The 22,554-nt window shown below is 38.1% G+C and overlaps 1 protein-coding gene across 3 annotated transcripts in view; it reads left to right on the plus strand.

The window, feature by feature from the left end:
- The first annotated feature begins 9,620 nt into the window (after nucleotides 1-9,620).
- The window catches only part of scube3 (signal peptide, CUB domain, EGF-like 3), a 128,173-nt gene continuing 115,239 nt past the window's right edge, over nucleotides 9,621-22,554 (plus strand). For all 3 annotated transcript variants that reach the window (XM_081385744.1, XM_081385746.1, XM_081385745.1), the window contains exon 1: nucleotides 9,621-9,941. In XM_081385744.1, the coding sequence (XP_081241870.1) occupies nucleotides 9,851-9,941 (91 nt within the window). In that variant the 5' untranslated portion in view covers nucleotides 9,621-9,850. The remainder of the gene's footprint in view (nucleotides 9,942-22,554) is intronic.

Below are 22,554 nucleotides of genomic sequence, written 5' to 3' on the forward strand. Positions count from 1 at the left end.
AATAGTTCATTGTCCTTGTTTCTGACGCACACATTCCGATCCATGTTTTTCTTGTCAACAGTTTTGCTGAGGTGAGTTAACATTCTCAGAGTTCCTTTCGTAACATCAGCTGCAACGAGGCTGGAACTCATCAAACCTGATCCGGTTTTGTGTCTGGGGTTAATGACCTGCTTTTCTTTGTCATCAACCATTTGAGCCTGCAATGCACTGATCAAGTTTTCAGCTCATTTACGTGCTTTGTCAAGCGTAAGAATATCATTGTCATTTGAACAGGTGCAGCAGTTTGTATGCTGTTTATTTGACAAAATATAATTAAAATGGCACAATAAGAGCAATAGACGAAAGGAATCAAGTTATGTTAGACTCTGTGGGATGACAAGACAGGAAATGAAATTCCTTTGAGTGAGAACACGTCTTACATCTCTCACTTCAGTTGATTTTAAATCGCATTTGACAACATGAGAACTGATAAAACATACCTGAGATATTGTGTGTATTTGTGTTTTAACTTGTAAGACTAGATCAACTGCAGTTTCTTAAACCTGTGATGCCCTCTAGTGGAAATGTTTATGAAATGATCCATGTGAAAAAAAATGTCTTTATTATATGAACTAAAGCAACAGTTCTAGATTTTTTTTTTTTTTGATAAATAGAAGTTAACTTACATTAATGTTTTTTCTTTTGTTGAGAAATATAGATCCCAGCTTGCTTTGCATTGTCAAAATGTCAAAAGTTTGTGTCTAATGTTGAGTTATGTCTCAGGTTTAGAAGACTTTATGTTTTTGTGGTTAGTTTAGGGTGCTTGTGTTTAGGTTATGGGCGGCTACAAGTAAAAAATTAAATTAAATTAATTGCCTACTGTGGTAATATTAAGGCATTGATAAATCACTATTATAATCATACCAAAGGTCATTGGTACCGTCACATTTATTGTTGCTCGGCGAAATTTCTCGGGCACAATGAATTAATTCCAATCGGAACTCACGCTATCGAGAGTTTCCCGTGAGGTCGAGACCTTCCCCAGATTTCGCTCATTTGCAATGCTTGCGGAACAACCGAAAGCTGCTTGTTTTGAAAGTGAGTTCTGTGTGAGCTGCGCTTACATGATCGCAATAGCCTACTTCTCGATCTTTTTTGCCTGTAAAATTTCGCTGAAATATCGCTAATGTGACTGAATTAACCTCTGGCCTTTAAAAATAGTTATTTTTAGCTTGCTAGCATGTGACATGGCTAGCTATCAATTAACTGGAATAATTATCGGATATTAGCCTATAGTTGTTTTGGGGTTTACTAAATTCAGTTTCCACGACAAAAGAACTTTTAAGTTTGTTCAACAAAACTTTATTTGGACTTGCTCTTGCTGTACAAAATTAAATTAATTATGGTTACACTTTATTTGGTTACACTTTATTTTAAGGTTAATGTTACAGTGTAATTATGCTGGTAAATACTGAGTTATAATCATTAACTACATGTACTTACTTTAGAGTTTGTTTTAGGGTTAGTTGCATGTAATAATGCACAATTTATAGTTATTACTACATGTAACAAGGACACTGTAAAATAAAGTGTTACCCCTTTATTTTAAGGTGTCCGTGTTACAGTGTAATTATACATTTAAGTACTGTGTAATGATAATGAACTACATATAATTGGACACTGTAAAATAAAGATTAGGGTTTGGTTTAGGGTTAGTGGCATGTAATTATGCATAAATTATAGTTATTACTACCTAACTATGTAACGTGTAACAAGGACACTGTAAAATAAAGTGTTACCAAGTTTTCCTTAGTTTAAGTTAAATTAACAAATTATTTTTGTGTGTACTTATTTTTGTGTGTCCAAAGTGAAAGATGAAGCTCAGAGTGCTTAGCTAATCGATCTATAAATGAAATCAATCAATCAACGCCCCTTCTCTGACCAGGGCCCTTACAATCATCCTAATCGCCACACCCCCTGTTATGGCAACCCCTGGTTTTAGTTAAACCCCATGACACCCTTGGTTTTATTTAAAAATGGCAACAGTAAGCTGAATTACTACTTTTATTATATCTGCCATTAGAAAATGGTAGTACTCCATTAGAAATGTGCATACATTGCACAGTAATCATATTTACTGCAGCAATAGAGTAGAATGCTAGTTTGATATTCCGAACATAATCATTCTGAATATTCGAATAGCATAACCCTGACCGTGGCAAGAACACTGCAGACCCTGCAGAGAATGTAAATCCGTGTAAATCACCATAGCGCTGTTGTATCCTGGTGGTTAACAAACATCTGTGGTAAACAAAAGTTTGCAGGTTCAAGCCTCCCGAGGACTGGTTCATGAACAACCATCAATTGTGCCCTTGAGAGAGACACCTCAGGTTCCTCCAGGAGGATTGTCCTTGTAAAACTGTAAGTCACTTTGGATAAAAGCCTCAGCTAAATGAGTAGGTAGTAATTAAATATCCCCAGGAGGTCCAGATGGTCGGCTTCTAGGGGTCAGAGCTGTGTCCAGCCTCGTTAATGATAAATGAAGGGAGAGTAAACATGTCTTTTTTAGGTTGCTGGTGTTCTGTTGTTAAACCGCAGAACCAATGCTAGCTGTCCTTCTAACTGTATCTGGAGAAAGCTATTAGCAGTGCCATTCATCTTAGTTCAAGTGAAACATCTACTAATGTATTGAAATGCTATAACTGACTAGCTGTTTGCAACATTTTTATTCAATTTAAAGGGCCCTTTTTCTTGTTTTGTCTTGATTTTGTTTTTGGGCTGTACAAATTTTAATGCTTTAATGTTAAAAAAAAACATTATTTTCCCCATATTCTCCATTGTTGCAGCTCCTCTCTTCCCAGTCTGTCAGTAACGCCCTGTTTAGTTCCTGTCTCTATGAAGCCCCTCCTTCTGAAAAAGCACACTGTGCTGCTCTGATTGGTTGGCTGGATTAGTGTGTTGTGATTGGTCAAGTGCTTCGAGTGTGTTTGGGAAATGTCCCTCCCCTTACTATAACCACCAGTTTCAACACACTGCTAACTAACTCGACCAGGCCCCGCCCCTTTATTCTGCGTATTAATTATTTAAATGAGGAATATTGTGACATGTTCGTCCCTGGAAGAAAACTCAAGACTACAATGGAGGCGTTTCAGGGAGTTCAGAAACAGTGACACTGATTTAGAGAATAACTTTGAAACTTTGCAGAGCTTTTTCATGCTCAAATCGCAAATTGCACACTAAACAAAGATGAACATGTGAAAAAGCATACTAGGATCCCTTTAAAATATTGCATTAGGTCTAGTTAGCAGAAGAAGAGAGCAATCTGCAAAAGTGCGTCTTTAATACGCCCCCCTCCTTCACATCTGAAGAAGAGGAAGCAACACATTTGAAGAGAATGCCTTTATTGCGACATCCTAGAGCGCTTCAACCGCAGAGACTCGCCACACATCTGGATGAGGACGGTGAATCAGACCCACATCAGGATCTCCTCAAACAGAGCTTCTGGAGATCACTGCGGTTTTCAAGATCAAAGTTACCAAACCCCTGCAACGGCCCCCCAGAAGAACATGCACTAATAATCAAACAGATATTTGGACATTTCTGTGAAATGACTGGACTAGATTTAGAGCTGATTTATTTCTTTTTCTGTTTGTTGATATGGTGAGGGAAGAAATGTCCTAGGGAATGATAGTTAAGAGCCATTATAGCCTGCGTCAACAAAATACTTTTCATGTGAGTGAGGGCATTATCTACTAATTGTAATAACAGTGAAATTATTCTCTCTCTCTCTCTCTCTCTCTCTCTCTCTCTCTCTCTCTATATATATATATATATATATATATATATATATATATATAATTTTATGTCGCCGATATGACAGATTGCACTGCACTTTACTGTATCTTCCATAGATGCGAACTGTTCACCATGATGGTTTTGAATTGCTTGAAATATGATTGGAATCACTTCAAAAAGGAAGATACAGTAAAGTGCAACATGTGCAGCGCAATCTGTCATATCGGCAACATAAAATTATAATGAGAACATCATAATTGTGTGTTTGGGACATGGATTTTAATAGTGCGACTTTTTTTGTTTTTTTTTAATCAGGCTCTCAAATATTATAAAAAAAAATTGGATTTAGATGTATCGGCCAAATCTGTTAGCAAATATAAAGAATTATCGGTTTTCAATATCAGCCAAATTTTTTATATCTGTTCATTTCTAACATATGGATGCACACATATTTCATAGCATTATGAGCCTTTCAAAACGTATACTATATTTCAATAATATAACATAATGACAATTTATTTTTTTCGGATTATATGTTTCTTGCAAAATATTTTTAAAGTATACAGATAATTTCAAAGGGTGAAAGAAATGGAGAAGTGTAGTTGTACTGTAGGTGTCATTATTGTCCACAGAATTGTGTAGTTTAGCCCCTACTGGTAATCATCTAAATGCTGAAGCTAACCAGTTAAACCCTGGTGGGGAAAAGAGTGTAGTAGAAGGAGCTAATTCAGTGACTTCTTTGGCAAATTAGCAATATGGCTAACCCTTCAAAGCTGCTTTAACTAATAGTTGAAGGCTTGAGGAGACATGTTGTACTAGAAAAACATCAGAGAGGAATGATATCATGGGATTACTTTCCTTGTACGCCCGTATGATCTTTGCAGGACCGAGTGCCTCATCCCACAGGTAGGCCGGGACCTCATGAGAACATGTAGGCCTACTTACAGTAGCTGATTGCCAGAGCAATCAACAAAGATAATCTTTTGAGCTCATATCTCCAGCAATTACCCTCACAGCTGAACTCAGATGAAACCCTCCTCCAGGCCTAAGGGTGCAACACAATTACTGCTTACTTTGGTTTATTGGCTCATTAGAGACATATATAAGCTATATTGGAGCTGCTTCATTGTGTTTCGGTCCCTTCTAAGGGAGTGTCTAATTGAAATGGAAGAAGTGCTACACTGATAAAGGGAAGCAGACAAGAGAGACGACTCACATTTGACTTGAGTTCGCCATTAGTTGAGTTTGACATACACACACTCACACACATTTTTTTGACATGCCACCTGTGCTTTAAGATGATTTTAGGACCTATGATGCCTTAAAATGCTGCTCTCTAGGTTTTGGAAAATAGCTTTAATCTTAGTCAGATATTATTTAATTGTGTCCAGAGGAGTTTCCACCAGAATACCAGACGATGTTGTGACTCGTGACTGAACTCCGGCCAAAACACATCACATCATCTGATCTAAAACAAACCCACATCTACATTATAGATGCATCTCCACCATACACTGACTTGTAACTTATTTCATGTAGCTTTAATCCTGTATTTTATATGGACATGATGGTTTGTATATGTTTGGGAGCTTTACAGAGGATCACTATGAACTGCATCAAAACCTTGCCGAAGATCTGCACATTTTCACAGTTTTTGAAGGTGTATAATAAAGGACAGAATGTTATGTCCAAAGTGTTTTTCTTCACAATTCTATCTTATGCTCATCATCATCATTTGTATGTTGTGCTGCTCGGTATGACCTCTAGATGTCCCTAGAGCCCACCTGGAGTTTCCATCAGATTACATAAATCCGATTGATGCTTTCCGCAATCCTTCGAATCTGTTTCTCCTTTGGAAAGATTAAAATCAGTTGAGTCAGAATCCCATCAAGCAGATAAAGAGGGAATCGTGTCGGCTTTCTGAGTGTGTCTTTCTGAGATGTAGCGAGACTGCGCTTGGTTTAGTCTAATTGCATGACTCAGACTCAAGTATACTCAAAAACTGTGTGGGCAAATCCAGGTTGATGGAGCTTACAAGACAATCAAAATATCCAAAACATCTGTCCACTGTGTGGTCCATTCGACCGGTGTGACTAATGTGAAAGTATGTGTCAGAGACATACAGCACGTCTGAGACCATGAGTGAAAATGCTTCTAATTTGTATTTTCTCATTTATGTTGAAAAAAATATTTATCTCTCCATTTAGCTTTAATTACAACAGTAGGCTTCTGGAGCTAAACGACGTATTATCATGTTCTATAGAATGATTTGAGCCCAAATGGACACGTCTGTAGCCCGTAATAATATACATTTCTATCATGGCACACGAGCACACGAGTCTTTGGGCTGGCAATGGATATGACAGTGTTTATATGTTTGGTGTTCGTGGAATAGATCTGCTGCTGTTGATCTTGTTTATCGCTATTGCTACTGTTGATTATGGTGCTGTTGGTTATTGCTGCTGCTTTTGGTTGTTGCTGATGGTTATATCTGCTAATGCAGAGCAAGTACGGGACTTGCTACTGCCAATACACACACGTCACGCTGCTGTGAGCAAACCATGCTGCTGTAGCCTACAATATTACAATTGTACATGAATTACCCGTATCAGATCTATACAGGTGGAGCTGGGGAAGGAGGAGGGTTTCTGAAAGCGCACTGCAACCGCTACAGCAAATGCTGACCAGTATTTGAAAATTGATCAGCTCAATGGCTACTGATACAGCAGGAACCAATCAGCTGTGCCCTATAGAGAATGATGTGATTGCAAGCAGATTGAGCTAAAGACCAAACAGCCAGTGTCATCTAGAGTTTCATGAAAGAACTTTTTGTATATTAAAGGGATGTTTCACAGCTGGAAAGATGAATGTGTATTTAAATTGGGTCATTTATGTAGTAGAAATATGAAATTATTTTAGAAGTTGGTGCCTTCTAGACTGAGAAAAGCCAGAAAATGTGGATGAAAGACAACGACTCCCAGAATGCACTTACTTCGCTGCCCTACGAGGACACGCCCAAGCCACGCCTACCGGTTACAGAGGGCAGTATCGGGAGAAATGATACAGCTACGCTACTAGACGACTCGAAACTGAAAAGACGGCGTTTTATCGTGAGATCCCCCTATGGGCGGGTTGAAGACATGCGGGACGAGCTCCTCCTACTGGCTGTAGTCTCTCGCCTCTGGACAAACAAGCCCCCGATGATCATGACGCTAAATGACGATTTTTGTGTCATCTGAGGTTTTTTTCCAGACACACAATACAGAAATCTCTCGTCTCAGGGGGACATGAGGGAGGGAAGCACGGCCATTCGAAAATACTACCGGGTTTCTACTGATACAAAGCTTAATGCTAATAGGTGAAGTATCCCTTTAATACTTTTTTTTTAAGCTAGGATTCATGTAATTCACCAAAAGTGACTAATGTTTAAATAATATTGAACATTTTACTCATCAGCAAATCCTGAAAAAAGTTGTCATCACTTTGCATCAAGTTTTATTTAGAGGTTTATATAGGGAAAACGTAAGGTTTCTCTGATCCAGAGCATCAGATCATCAGTTGTACACGAAAGCATGCATAGTAACTAAATTAAGCACGCTTTTACCAAATTTCAAAATAAATGTGTCTGTGAGGAATAGATTTGGTGCTGAAGGGATGGTGTTTGAAAGCTTTGTGTTGTGACCCAGTTCTCACATCGTGACAAATGCACGCCACACATCGAGAATATTACAGTGTGCAGAGAGGTGAAGTCATGCGAATCAAGCACGGAGCAGTTCGTTTAAAGAAGGCGAAGCATATAAAAACTAAACAGTAACTTCGGCGAGTGCAGTAATGATGGAGCGGGACAGGCTGAAGCTTGCCTCCCTCTGCCTTTGTTGAACTGTACTGGGGCTTGACAGGACGAGGAAGTTTGGAGAAAGCTGGAGCAGAATGTTTAATGAAAGCAAGGAATCTGTTATTCCACGAACACTACGGAGGAGTGACCCTGTGTTAACGTGAAAGCCAGAGGAATGCAATTATCTGGCGATTTTGAACGCACACCGGTTGTCTTTCCAAAAAAGCCTGAGTATCTCATTCACTTTGTTTGGATGTGTGAATAATGACGACTTGTTCTCCAGGACAAAAGCCATGGTAAATTCCCCGTTACGAAACCGGCAGAAATGCCAAAGGTAAAAGCGAGCCGTAATCGCACCAGATGTCTGAAGTCGCGAAGGACCCTTCAGACAAGTTTGGCTAAGTTTGTTTTTTTTCCAGCTGCTTAATGAGTTTTAGCATGAAGTCACACCTCTGGCATGCCTTTTTTAATTGTTGCAGGGGTTAATTGTCTGCTCTCAAAAACACTGAATCATTTTTGTGTTTGAGCAGGCCTGTTCTGACACGATTATTCTCGCGGCCTACAGTCTTTCAGTACGTGGGATGCGCGAGCAGCTGGAAAGCGAATGCCTTGAGGATGCGAATCTGGGAGACGGATCGACGCAGCCTTAAAGCCCAAATATGCTAAATCAGTTGCCCAACATGACTCAAGTGCCCTAGAGTCTGTGAAGAGTCTCTGCTGTGCGTAGTTTCAGAAGTTTGCGGTGAGATGAGAGAGAATCCACGAGTTGCACGTGGATCCCGGAGTGTCTGACCTCCGTTGCCCCCGCGGGAGCCGTTTCCATGGCAACCCCCCACTCACCCGAAGCCCCTCCCTCTGCTGGTTGTGAATTCCTGCAAGGTCAGAAAGAGAGAGACTCGTATGTGCACTTGGAGACATTGATGAAGCAAACTGCACTGGTTTAACATGACCCAATTCCCCCACCCCGTCCTAATTTGTTATTGAATGCTTAGGACTGGATGTGCATTTAAAAATATAAAATCTTAAATAAACCATTTAGAGACAAGTAACTAAATACAGATATATTTTTTGAATTATTGGCACATGCTTTTGTAAATGGAGCTGCTTTTGTCTGCTGCCAAATTTGAACTTTTCAAGCCTGCGGGCAACAGCATTTAAAACTTAAAAGAAGTATACTTTAAGTTTGCTGAAGCAATAACTACAATTTTAATTTTAAGGTGACGTATTTGCATAGGCCACTTACTTATATAAGTACTGAGTAAAATAAATTAACTACATGTACTCACTATAGAGTTACGGTTAGGGTTAGGCTTAGGGTTAGTTAGTTGTAATTATGCATAATTTACTGTTATTACTATAGTAAGTAGCCTACATGTAGTAAGGTATAACTGCATCACCTTAAAATAAGGTGTCCTTGTTACAGTGAAATTATACTTTTAAGTACTGAGTATTAATTAACTACATGTACGTACTATAGTGTTAGGATCTGTTACATGTAATTATGCATAATTTATAGTAATTACTATAGTAACTACAAGTAACAAGGACACTGTAAAATAAAGTGTTACCAATTAAAGTGACCGAAAAGAGCCTTTTAATGCATGTAACATCACATTGAAGCAACATTCACATCACAATCACAATAAACAAGATGTATAACTGCCCTTTTGAAATCAGCACATAAAATAATGCAGTTTTTAATTTTCTCATGTAGCCTCAAATGATGTGTTTTACACTGTTGTGTTTTTAGATTTAAATAATTGGCAAAATCATCAAATGGTCCATTCATTTGTTTGCATTCAGGGTTTTTTGTATGAGTGTGTGTGTGTGTGTGGATGGAACTTTTCATTTTTATTTATTTTACTTTTACCAATACAAATCCATAGAGAGAGAAAGAGAGCAACGCGCTGTTGTGCATCTCTCCTCCCCCTTCCTCTCTCTCTCTCTCTCTCTCCCTCTCTCTCCCTCTCTCTCTCTCTCTCTCTCTCTCTCTCTCCTGAAGGACTGAAGATCATGAGCGCTCAACTCGACCGTGTTTCTCCTCCTGATCTCCGCGCGCACAGTCTCCGCAAGACCAAGAAATAAAACACACACAAACACACACACACTCTCTCTCTCTCTTTCTCATATTCACAGCAGCAGCGCCGGGAATAAAGCTTCATCCACGCTTGGACTCACAGTCTCGCAGCTGTGCGCTTTTATTCAATCAGTCTCTGTGTGAAGGCTCAAGGTGTGTGTGATATGATGTTGATGTATGTTGGATTATTCAGCGTCTCTCTGATCGTCTTTGTCCAGCGGCCAGCCGGAGCTTCTGTCAGCAGAAACCCGCAAGGTAAGTTTCCCTCTCGATCCTCCACATGATCATGATCTCCTTCTGGCTGAGGAATTACTCCTGTTTGATGATTCCTGCTCAGTAACAACAACTTATGGGACACAGTTTCCCCAAACACAGCACTGAAGTAGACTTAAACGGGTATTTTTAACATCTTTGAACTATACTGTGCAGGTGTGTTTATTATCATGCCTGTGGGGAATTTCATGATGGATTCATTTTCTTCTTGACAGCGATTATGATGCACCAGACTGTAAAAAAATAAAGCTTTTTCTTTTTCTGTACGTTACTAGATGTTGAAGAAACCAGTCCTGTTCGCTCTCTTTCTTATGCTCGTTTTTGTACGTTTTTGCTCATTTCATAGGTATGCATGTTGTCAAATTTTGTTTTGCATTTTTTTTTTTTTTTTTTTTGTTCTGCATTTTGACTGACTTAGCAATTAGGGCTGCTTACACAACTGGATAAAACTCTCTAAATGTGTTTTTGAGTAAAGCAACCTCGAGTCCAGAGGGCACGGCCCAAAATCCAAAAAAGATTATAATTATAAACAAATGATCACAGGGTTTTCTTAACTTTTGGGGTTTGTTGGATTTATCTGCAGATCCGTCTAAAGGACCTGTAGAACCGGGTCATGATTTAAATGATTTATTCACAGTATGACACATATTGTATGACACACAGATGAGCTGGAACCATTCCATGCATTTTATTAATATGTTTTCTGTGAATTGTATTAGTTATATATTAAATAATGTCTAACTATTGCATCGAAAGCAGCCTGTGATGGCATAGACTCTGAAACAAATTACTTCAGATGTTCATAAAACTCAAATCCAGGCACTTTTATGGATTGATATGGATTTCATCATGTTTTTAAAGTCAGTGATGCATTGTTTGTTTGTGAGCATGTTAATGAACTTATGTTGTCAGTTTCGTCAATATTTGGCTGTAAGAACAGACCAAACTCTTAAAAATAAATGTTATTTGTTGGCTTTGATGGTTACATTAAGAACCTTTAACATCCATGGTATACCTTTCCACTGCTCTGAAAGATCTTTGGAGTAAAAAAAAAAAAGGGTTCTTTAGATTATTAAAATGTTCCTCAAACTATACATTCTTAAAAATAAAGGTTCCCCAAAGAACCTTTCAGTGATCAGTTCTTAAAAGAACCATTTTAATAATCTAAAGAACCTTTTGTCCAATGGAAAGATTCCATGGATGTTAAAGGTTCTAAATGGAACCATCGATAAGAACTGCTCACTGAAAGGAACCCAAAATGGTTCTTCTATGACATCACTGTGAAAACGTTCTTTTGGAACCTGTGTAGATCTATTGGTGACGAAGGCGATTTTGAGCGTTTTTCAGTGTCTCTAGAACGCTCTCAGGATAAAGACATCTCGACATCATGTTGAGGAGATCTAGATCCCAGCTGAGCACTCATTCACCTCCATTCCCCATCACTCAGCGACATGCTCTCCGCGCAAACAAACGTCAACAAATGGCGACTCCTGGGGCTCCATCCATGCCGACCACATGTTGCGCAGTCCCATATGGAAAACAGTCTCACGGAGGCCATTTAAAGGCATTTAGCACCATAAAGTCAAGTATTTGACGTTCACCTGAGACCTGATCATGATCTAGAGCCTGAAAGCGCGCAGTAAACCTCTGGGTGTTCACCACGCTTCTGCATGAGGACTGCAGGAATTGCGTTTTGTTTCGTTTGGAGGTCCCGGCTAATGGACTGTTACGCAAGCATGACGCGATGATGTCAGCGAATGTCAGTGCATATGTTCATGTCTGGTATGTGTGTATTGCTGATGCTCAGAAGGTTTTCCTGACGGGCCGTGCGGACGACAGAGAGAAAGAGAGCGGGAGGGAGGGAGGGAGCTGGGGGTTGTTGTTCATCTTGGGTGGTCTGCTTCCCATTGTGGGAAAACTCAATATTTACATTTTGTAATTAGAACTGCTTTCACTCTTTCATTTTCCACAACAAGGATTTACGCACATCTTCCAGGGGAAGGTGGCAGCGTCGGGCCTAATGTCCTGCACCTGTTCATCACCGCTAGACGCTCAGGTCAGCGCTGCGTGTGTGTGTGTGTGTGTGTGTGTGTAGAGATGATGTTGTAGACAGAGAATTTGTGTCGTTCATTGAAATGGTTCTGCTTTTTGAGTTTTGTGCTCCAGATGTCGTGGCAGAACTGTTGAGTTTGTGATAATGCACTGAAACGACATAATGGAGAGGGAAATTGCACAGTAGTTTAAATCGATTTTTTTTTTCTTTCTTAGTTTGCTTTCTGTCATTTTTTTCTGTAACCCTGTTGTACACTTATTCACTTTTGCTTTGCTCTATCTATCTATCTATCTATCTATCTATCTATCTATCTATCTATCTATCTATCTATCTATCTATCTATCATCTGTCTGTCTGTCTGTCTGTCTCTTTTTTCTTTAATTTGTTCATTTACTGTTGTGCTTTCATTCTTCCTTCTTTTCATTAATCTGTTTGGTCTATGTTTTCTTTTTTTCCTCTTTATGTTGCTCTGACACTCTTTCATTCACTGGTTGGTTCATTCATTCATTCATTCATTCATTATTTCGGTAACACTAACCGAGTGCTTATTTGTTACAGAATATATTACCGTTAACTTTAGTTAATCAAATACAACTGTTCCTTGTACGTTCATGTTAGCTCAGGTCCATTTAATAATACTTATCAGATGCAACTTTTGAAATGATAATGCATTAGTAAATTTTTAAGTTAACAAACTAAGATTCAATTAATTTGTTGTTAGTTCCTGTTAAATAATGTAGTTAACTATTCTTAACAAATTTGTAAAATGTCACGATTATTACTTTTCTTCTTTCGTCATTCATTGGTTCTTTTTCATTCAGTCTGGATGTGAATGTTTTGATCATCAAACGCATCAGTGGCATATAAAACAGTGAGTGATTAAAGTGTGCCGTTTGTCAGGTCAGTATTTATTAAACGCAGATGTTCGCCAGATCCTTCACCGGTGTCAGCGTAACTGCAGGTTACCAGCACCGTAAGATGATCATAATTCATTGTAAATGGAATAAGGATGCTTTTAAAACCCCATGTGCAGTAAATGACTCGAAGAGAAAGGAATACGAAAAAAAACGCTGGTTTTCTTGAGGTGCAGAAGGACTTTTTGCCGTCCACCACTTCTGAGTGTTTCTGGCCCGGATCTGCTGGCTAACAGTGCCAAGGCAACCGGCGGTGAGTTTGTGACATGCCACAGCGGTGTGTGTGTTGATGTAACCTCTAGTCCGTCTCCCCGTTCACCCCGAGGCAAAACCCCTGCCAAGCAGACCCTGCTGGACAACTCCAGTGTGGGAAATACACATTTCCCTTGAATAGCAGGAGCCCGAGAAGGAGGCCTGCCGGGGAGGGGTGGCGTGACAGCGGTTTGGGGGTTTGTTTGCTTTGTGTTGCCTTTCACTCAATGAAGTTGGAGTATTCTTTTGTAAGTCTGGAGCAATGGCCTTGTCAGAGGCGGGGACGGATGATCTCTCAGCGCTTCGGTTTAGCGAATATCTGAAACAACCCTGTTGGAGAGAACTAGTGAATGAGATCTCTTTATTATCGCTGGTTTTGCTTCTAGACTGCCAGATTAAATGGAGAAAATGTAGGTTTATGCTTCTCGAATGTTTCTCTTGAGGAAAAAAGGTTTCTTTTTTTAAAAAGATTTCCAAAGAACATCCTAATGCCTCAAACTGTGCTCAGACACCAACATTTTATAATCAAAAGTGATTTTAATGTTTAATTTTAAACTTCAAATTGTCACAAAAACAAATAATATGAGGATGCATTTGAACAGAACCCAACACTTGATCCAGTAATACTAACACTTTATCTTATTCTATATCTATTATCTTTAAAAATACACGTACTGCGTTAGATTAAACTCGGAAGGGTCGTAGCACTTGCATATTGTTGTCCTATTGTTAGTTTAACTGCTTCTATTGTTCTCATTTGTAAGTCGCTTTGGATAAAAGCGTCTGCTAAATGGATAAATGAGGTTGAATGGAGAAAATTGCCAAAGTTTTATGCTTCTCAGATGTTTCTCTTGAGTTAAAAGTGTTTGTCTCCCTAATGGTTTCAGAGGACATTTTAATGTTTCAAACTGTGCTTAGACATCAATCTATAATCAAAACAATTTCAATGTGAAACTTCAAAAGTTTATCATCAAATTCTTCCAAAAACAAATGATCTGAACATGCATTTGTACAACACACACACTGAGATCTCAGTAATGCCTCAGTTGTTTTTCCTAGACTGCCATGAGACTGAATGGAGGAAAGTTTCATGCTTCTCAGATGTCTCTCATGAGGTAAAAGAGCGCATATTTGTCTCGTTTAGGGTTTCAGAGGACATTTTAATGTCTCATGTGCTTATTTGCCAAGACACCAAAATCTAGAATAAAAAGCAATTTCAATGTGAAATGTCTCCGTCTTTTCTCCCAGACTGCATGAGATTGAATGGAGGATGATTGACGTCTCTCCTGCTTCTCAGATTTTTCTCTTGAGGAAAAAGGACCCCGGTATTCTCACACACCTCTCTTCCAGAGTTTCACTGGAGATTTTAATGTCTCAAATTAGGCTCGGATTTGCTGAGACATAAAAATCTGTAATCAAATGTAATTTCACTGTCATCTTCAAACATTTATCCTCAAATCCTTGCAAAAACAACATATCTGAGCCATCAATTGGAAAGAAAAAACACTGAGATCTTTAATACCCAAGCCTTTTTCTCCTAAACAGTAATATTACATTCACAACATTTGGAAACTTTTTCTGCTTTTCAAATTTTCCACTTGAGGAAAAAGACTCAACAATCAGAAGTCAGAGATCTCAGGATTTCTCATTAAATCCTATCAACATTCGCATTTATATATGTGACCCTGGACCACAAAGCCAGTCAAATGGGTACATTTTTTTAAATTGAGATGTGTACATCATTTGAAAGCTCGAAACATTGAGAAAATCTCCTTTAAAGTTGTCCATTTATGTTCATGATTGTGTTGCATTCACTCACAAAAATAAATGTTTTATATATTTACGGTAGGATATTTACCAAATATCTTCATGGAACACAATCTTTACTTAATATCCTAATGATATAAGAAAAATCAATAATTTTGACCCATGCAATGTATTGTTGGCTATTGCCACAAATATACCCATCCGAAATGTGACTGGTTTTGTGATCCAGGATCACATATGTCAACTATATTTTTATGACACCAATTTTTCTTTCTTTCAGGAGAAGCATCTCAGGCAAAGTTCATATAAACAACTATTCCATCCAGAGCAATGACAGAAAAACTGACATTTGCAATATTGTGTCTCTCTGTTTTGGCGAAATGAGACTTTGTTGTTATGAGCTATTTCATGTATAGTTGTTTTATTGTGGCTTTGGTGAAGTTTTATTGTGGATGTAGATGTTTTGGGGCTTTTCTGTTTAATGCATCTAGCCAGTCTTTTCCCGCCTTGCTGTTTAAAGGTTCTAAAAGTCTCTGTTCTTATCTGTCTTTTTCACAAATGCCTCGCTTTCTCTCCATTTAACCCATAATCCAGAAAGTCTCCCAGTTTTTCCTCTCAATATTCCATTTTTGTCCCAAAGTGGAGTGTGCATTTTTGAGGCAGCGTTTATAGTTGGCCTCATGGCGAAGTATGTTTACTGTTCATGTGTCTAAGTGTACAAAACCCAAAAAGCACAGACTTTCTGCTATCGTGATAATTTTGTGAGGTTTTTACCGATTGACGACACACAACAGAATGAGCGCAATTGACAGTGGAAAGCGATAAGTCTTACACTGTAATGCAAGTTTGCAATCTTTTTATTGCCGAGGCTTTTTAGGATGGGTAGAATCTACGATTTTGGACCCAGTTCGTCTGCTCACTTCAACGGCTGCGATGCGCTGTGTTTTCCACCAACTGGCGAAATACTATTGGGTAAATTGGCAGTGGGCGGGATCACACAGATCAAAACAAAAACAGACATTCCGACACGGAACTCACATTCTAAAGTAGAATAACTGTTTAACTTAACACTTAACTAAACACCTTTAAGTAATACAAAAACAAATGCTGTCATGACTTATTGATCATATATTTTTTTTACTGTATGTACTTTGAGTATACCATGTTATGCTAACAAACCTCTATCAAATATCTCCAAATGTCTTACACATCTTGCTTCACAAGTAAATGTATCTTGTTTTAAAGTATGTTACGATATTTTTATTGAAAAAACATTTTTATTAATAAAATGATTTACCTCAGTGTTAAGACACTATATCACGAAGAGTCAAGCGTATTTCCTCCAATGAAAGGCAGTTGGAGTGGAACAGCTTTTCTCTCTGATATAATGGTTGGTGACTGTTAGCAGTCAGGACGGGTGGTTTTTTCCTCGTCGAAGGCATCGTTAGCAGACAGAAGGAAAGCAAACATGCCTCCGCTAATTAGCGGGTTGGGCTGGAGGTATATACATAGCCTGTGTGCGCTTTACGCTCTAACGTACAATTACTAAGCCAGAAGTGACACTGCTGGGTTTAGATCATTAAGAGTTTACACTGATGGTGCGGTCAGCTTCAGAGGAAGTGTGCAGACCACATCTGTAGGTGTTAGCGAGAGCGCGTGAATGCCTTCCTAGTTAAACGTGTCAATGTCACATGAGGAGGGAGGAAATGCATCTTAATTGAAGCCTTTTATGGTGAAAACAGAGTTGGATTAATGTATTAAACGACCGCGTTTTGTGTTTTTAACACCGTGCGTTCTGTTCCGTTCAAGGAGTTCAGTTTAGGATTAGTAAAAAATTAACATATACCCAGCTAACAAAAATATGCTCTAAGCTATTTCGGAACGTTCACTGACCGTTTTTAATGGAACCAGGCCCGGCTGCAGAATGAAATGACTGAGGGGGCATGTGAAATTGTTAAGGGGGCTAAACTTTATACCAATGAACAATACACACTGATGACTTGCTTAGTAAAAAAGATAAGCCAGCGTCATTTATTATGCATATATTAACCCTTTCACGCTTAATTTATATTCTAACTGACTCCCCATAGTGAGTTTTTTCAAGGCGACTGTTATTTTACAGGGATGCAAACACATCAAAAAAGAAAAAGAGAGGTTATCGAAGCCCTCGCCCCCCCGGCAAATATCCAGATACTTACATAATTGCGATGAATTTAATCCTTTGTAAGTGATCATTTTGCAGTGTAAGATTACAGTTAACACCTTTAAATATTACATTAATGTATTATTATGTATTTTTATTAATCTTAGTGAGTGTATAAATCGGCAGCAAAAAGTAGGCTAATTCTTGAAAAAATCGGCACAGTAATTTTATCAAATCTAAACATGTTAATAAAAACAAATTACTATTAGTACTCTTGTAAAATTCAATCAGACAATCATACATTTCACAATTTTATATTTATTTATGAATGTCAAGAATTCAGAAGTGTGTATATTTATATAGCCTACACTACACTACACAGAAATAACATACAATTAAATTATGATTATTTTAAATGTATTGAGCAGGCTAGGTATACAAAAACATAGCATTTTAATAATCTTTCATTGCGCAAAACTATGAAAATATGAAACGCTTTAAAACAGAGCGTACAAAGCGCGTATGCGCATCGCGGGCGCAGAATGATGTGCTCAAAGCAACATGGAGTCACAGTGTTCAGCGCTGCACAAGTGCGCATTTAAAAGTTCACGGCACAAAGCGAAGAAATGTCGAGCGCACAAATCCTAGTGTCTATCTGTCCAACAGTTTATTGATCATTTGTTTCTTCACAGTTTTAAATTCCAGTTGTGCGTTTGATGCCGATTTAGTCCTTGTGATGTGTGATCTAACAGGCACATGGTAGCGAGTCGTTTAAAAACAGCAACAAACTCCAACAAAATAAAGTCATTTTATGCAAATCCACAGCCTTTTCTCTACAGATCAAGCATTATAATGTGAGTATCATAGTGGAGAGAGTTTTACCGTGCATGTATGCTGCTGTAACCGGAAGAGGCGCGCGCGCTGTTTGAATACTGAATGGAGAATGACAGCCGCAGAGGAGGGAAAACGAGTTTTCGTAAACTTTAATGATGTAAATAGACTTCTGTCCCTCACATTAAGCTATGAAATAGGCTTTAGATAAATGTGTCACCCAAACTGACGTGAAAAAAGCGGGAGGCGCCGAAAAGCGCGCTGTTCGCATCCCTGATTTTAGAATTTAGAACGTTCCCCCTTAATGTTTCCATGGCAACGCGTCATATTTGTCACGTGACACACCGCGGATGTATCGCTTTTATTTCCTTTTCCCTTTTTAATTCAAAATATTCACCAACTTGCTTACCATGTCATCAACTATCTGATATTCCGATTCTCAAAAATGTGTATGTGAGTGTGTTTAGTCATTTAAAAACCTTTATAAATAATCTTGATCTATAACGTGAGATGGCTGTTTCTTTGCGCCGCAGTTCAGAGTCCTGTGAGTCATCAATTTCTCCCGAAATACATGCAAGAAAGTGGAATAGAAGAATAAACTACTTTATAGTTACTTCCACTGTGTTTTTCCGATAAGAATAACACACGTCGGCAAATTATATTTGAATAGATTGTTATTGCTGCTTTCACAGACATCATTGTGTATTTTACAAACTTCAAATGTATTGTTTTACTCGTGCTTATGTGTATTTAAATGTCTGAAACCTAAAATAAACATTGTGAGGTTGAAAACACTGCATAGTTGTGATATATGACGTCCGACTCTGGCTCAGCGCCAGCCAACGTGCGAAAGCACAGTTTGAATCTGGCAGTTATGTCGTCACTGAACATTCTAAATCCCATATGTGGGACCGTACTCTCAGCGGCACAGAAATAAAAATCCCATATATGGGACTGTACCGCTCAAAAGGTTAAACATTTCATTTGTAACCATGAATACAAAAATGAAACTGAGGGGGCACAAATCAGATCTAAGGGGGCAATGCCCCCTTTTGCCCCCTCGTGGCGCCGGGCCTGAATGGAACGTTCCATTTTTATCATTTTGCAAACATTATTATTATACATGTTTCAGAATGTTAATGAGAACATTCAAAAGTAACAAGTATAACATTTAAAAAACAAACATTAGATGAACGTTCCATGAATGATGTATTTTTATGCTAATGTTTTGAGAACGTTATTAAATACTATATCAAACAAAAAAACCTTCTGTTAATGTTACTGGAGGAACGTTTGTTCTTAACTTTGAGAGATCCTTGCCAGAACGTTCCAAAGAAACGTATGATATTCTGAATGTTTTCAACAAAACTCGTCAGTGTTTCACCTCGTGCTTTGCTGAAACTTCACATGCACGTGTAAAATCCTGAGTGTCTCAGACAGGCGTCTATTTTAAGCGTCTCAGTGGCAGGAGAGCAGTTAACACAAGGCTAAGATAAAGGCCCCATAAAAATACGGAAAAAGAAATATGTATTTATGCAGAGCCGGCCCGTCCATTAGGCGACATAGGCGGTCGCCTAGGGCCCCGCCTTGCCAGAGGGGGCCCCTGTATCTAACAAATTCTATATTTTATAAATCGTTACTTAAGCAAAATATTGAAAATTCACTCAATGCGTGCATCTCGGCTTGCTCAGTCAAAGAAGCCCGACGCATTGCATGGACCTGACTAATCATGATACAGTTCACAGAGACGGTGAGTATCTAATAAATTACCCAGACCTACAACATACATAAAAAGGATAGCTCTGTATAGTTCAAACATGACACATTTCCGAAAAAGATAATAAATACATAACAATAGAACGAATAAAATACGAAAACATAAGAAATATACACAGTAGCTCGTCACATGCTAATTTGCATAATACCGCCCGAGATATAGTGGGAGACCTCGAGTACCGTAATTATCACAGTATTCACACACACGGATTCCACCTCACTTCTCTCCAAAATGCTCACGTTTTAGAAACAAGAGACATTTTTTTTTTTTTTGTGGTGCTCTTACCCTTTAGTAATGCTTAATTTCTTAGGCCTATATGAGGCATTTTGCATGACAGAAAATGTGCTGTCAAAAATAAAATACCAAATATTATAATCTCTATGGTAATATCGACTTCACATATTTGGATTGCCTCTTGTCTGTCATAACGTCACGAAGTCTCGTCAGAGTCGTAGTCATACAGCAATGCTATTTTTAGTTAATTGAAATAATAATATGTTAAACTGTGGTAGAAATGGCATCCAAACGCCATCTTTCTGGAGCTGAAAAAAGGAAGAGGAGAATGGTTGAGGAATAAAAACAAGCTCAAAGTAAAGGTGTGTTCTTCTGACTTCTATAAATAGTGCGTTATTTATTGCTGTATTATTAGTTTTACTAATAAATGTAACAATGCCCATGATCGCAGACAGACAGACAGACATGGAAAAATTGGGCCACATTCAGCGTGTTAAGAATTATCTACCCATGCATTTTGTATAGATTTTAATCCTCTGATGAAGTTATCGTAGTTTTTTTAAATTAAGGTGGACCATCTCAGACCTCAAAATGGCCGTTTTACCCCTTTTGATAGGCTATTTATGCAATTAATTTATATTAACTGTCTCTTTTTCTGCAATTTCTCAACTGAGAATAATGGTCATTAATAATCACTATTATAATTTTGAGCAAAATAATTGTGATTATCAGTTTCATTATTATCATGCAGTCCTAACCCACCCCATCCATTCTCCCTTCCCGCTAAAAACAGGTTTCTCCCTCTTTCCAAATTAATATTTAAACATTTCTAAATAATACAAAACATTTTTATTATTGTGATCATCAGTAAAAAGTTAAAATGTAGTAGCCTACTGCATTTCTAGTCATTATGCATAATTACTACTGCATTTACAAAAATACCTTTAATTTATGCTTTATTTTATATGCTTTATTTTTTATGTGTGCTTTCTGTCTTTTATGTACTAGGCTAGGGCTATGCTAAAAATCTCTTAGTTTCTTAGTGTTTTTTCATTTGTACGTTGAATGTTACACTTTTATAAACTTATATATTGAGCAATCTATAGCCTATTTTTTTAAATATATATATATATATATATATATATATATATATATATATATATATAATAATTTATGTACAATTCATACATTTTATTTCATTTATTTGAGTTTCATGTAAATATTTTTTTCATTTTTGAATGCTACACTTAATACACATTTACAAACTTAAATATTGAAATTGTCGTATCATGTGCTTTCTCTTCCTTCATAAAATTGTTATGAGAGTTTTTTGCTCCAGTGGGGCCAATTTTCATGATCTTGCCTAGGGCCCCACAACCCCACGGGCCGGCACTGTATTTATGCTAAATATTGTACACTTGAAATGAGGTAAATTAAAGATTCCCCTTAGTGTTTTGATGTTTTATAATGTGATGTTTCACTAGTATATGATGCTTTTTTGCATCTCTGCCATAGGGACTAAATGCTATAATGAAATATTTTCATGAGTATTTCAAGTAGTACCACTTAACTTGCCGACGGCAGGTGTGGAAAAAGTTCATTCTGGACCCTTCTTGTAAGAGGATGACGAGAGAGAGGCTTCACGTCTGTTAAATACGGTGACCGGGAGGGGACATGTTCGGTTCACTTAGTTTTGTCGTGGCCACAACATATAAACTCGTGGGAACGTCATAACGAGATTGTATGTTGAGCGAACGACATCCTGCCAGTTTTATAACTTGTGGGAACCGAATCTTCACATGCGATACGGGCTCCTCCTTTTACCCCGGGCATAATTTACTTTGTTATTTGTTAATTTAAGTTTCTCATAATTTGTTTTTGTTTATTGCCTTAAACGGGACTTTATTCGTGACCCGAGTATTTCATTCAAGCAAGCAAATTTCCGTCAAAAAAGCCAATTACACTTAAGAATGCGCTTCAGGTGTCTTTCACTTACGTACCCATGTCTTAATACAGAGACCGCACTATATCTTTATATGACATTCCTAATTCAAAGTAAAATGTTATTTCATCAGTCATCTCCATCTCCGACTGCTGTATATGGTTACAGTATTGACCGGTGTGGTAGGCTACCCTCAACATAATATAAAGTATGATACGATACGAGAAAATTATATCGTTCCCTCAACATATGATCTCGAGGCCACGATTTATTATCACGTTCCCACGAATTAATATCTCGTGGCCACGACAAAACTAAGTGAACCGAACATGTCCTCTCCCGGTCACCGTAGTTAAAACAGATGGCAGGGAGGGAGATATTCAAGAAACCTGATGTTGAGATAACCTGCGTCAGCTTCTAAACCGGAGTGAGAGAACTAACTGTAGGATGTAGAGCTTCATCTATTGAGCTGTTATCTATTGAGGAAATCAGGCAACATGGAGCCTTTGATAAGACTCACTTCAAGTGTGAATCTCAGAAACCATCTGTCTGTCATTTTATCTATCTATCCGTCTATCTATCCGTCTATCCGTCTGCCATCTATCTATCTATCTATCTATCTATCTATCTATCTATCTATCTATCTATCTATCTATCTATCTATCTATCTATCTATCTATCT

This window comes from Scardinius erythrophthalmus, assembly GCF_964197995.2.
Source record: "Scardinius erythrophthalmus genome assembly, chromosome: 15".
Classification (NCBI taxonomy): domain Eukaryota; kingdom Metazoa; phylum Chordata; class Actinopteri; order Cypriniformes; family Leuciscidae; genus Scardinius; species Scardinius erythrophthalmus.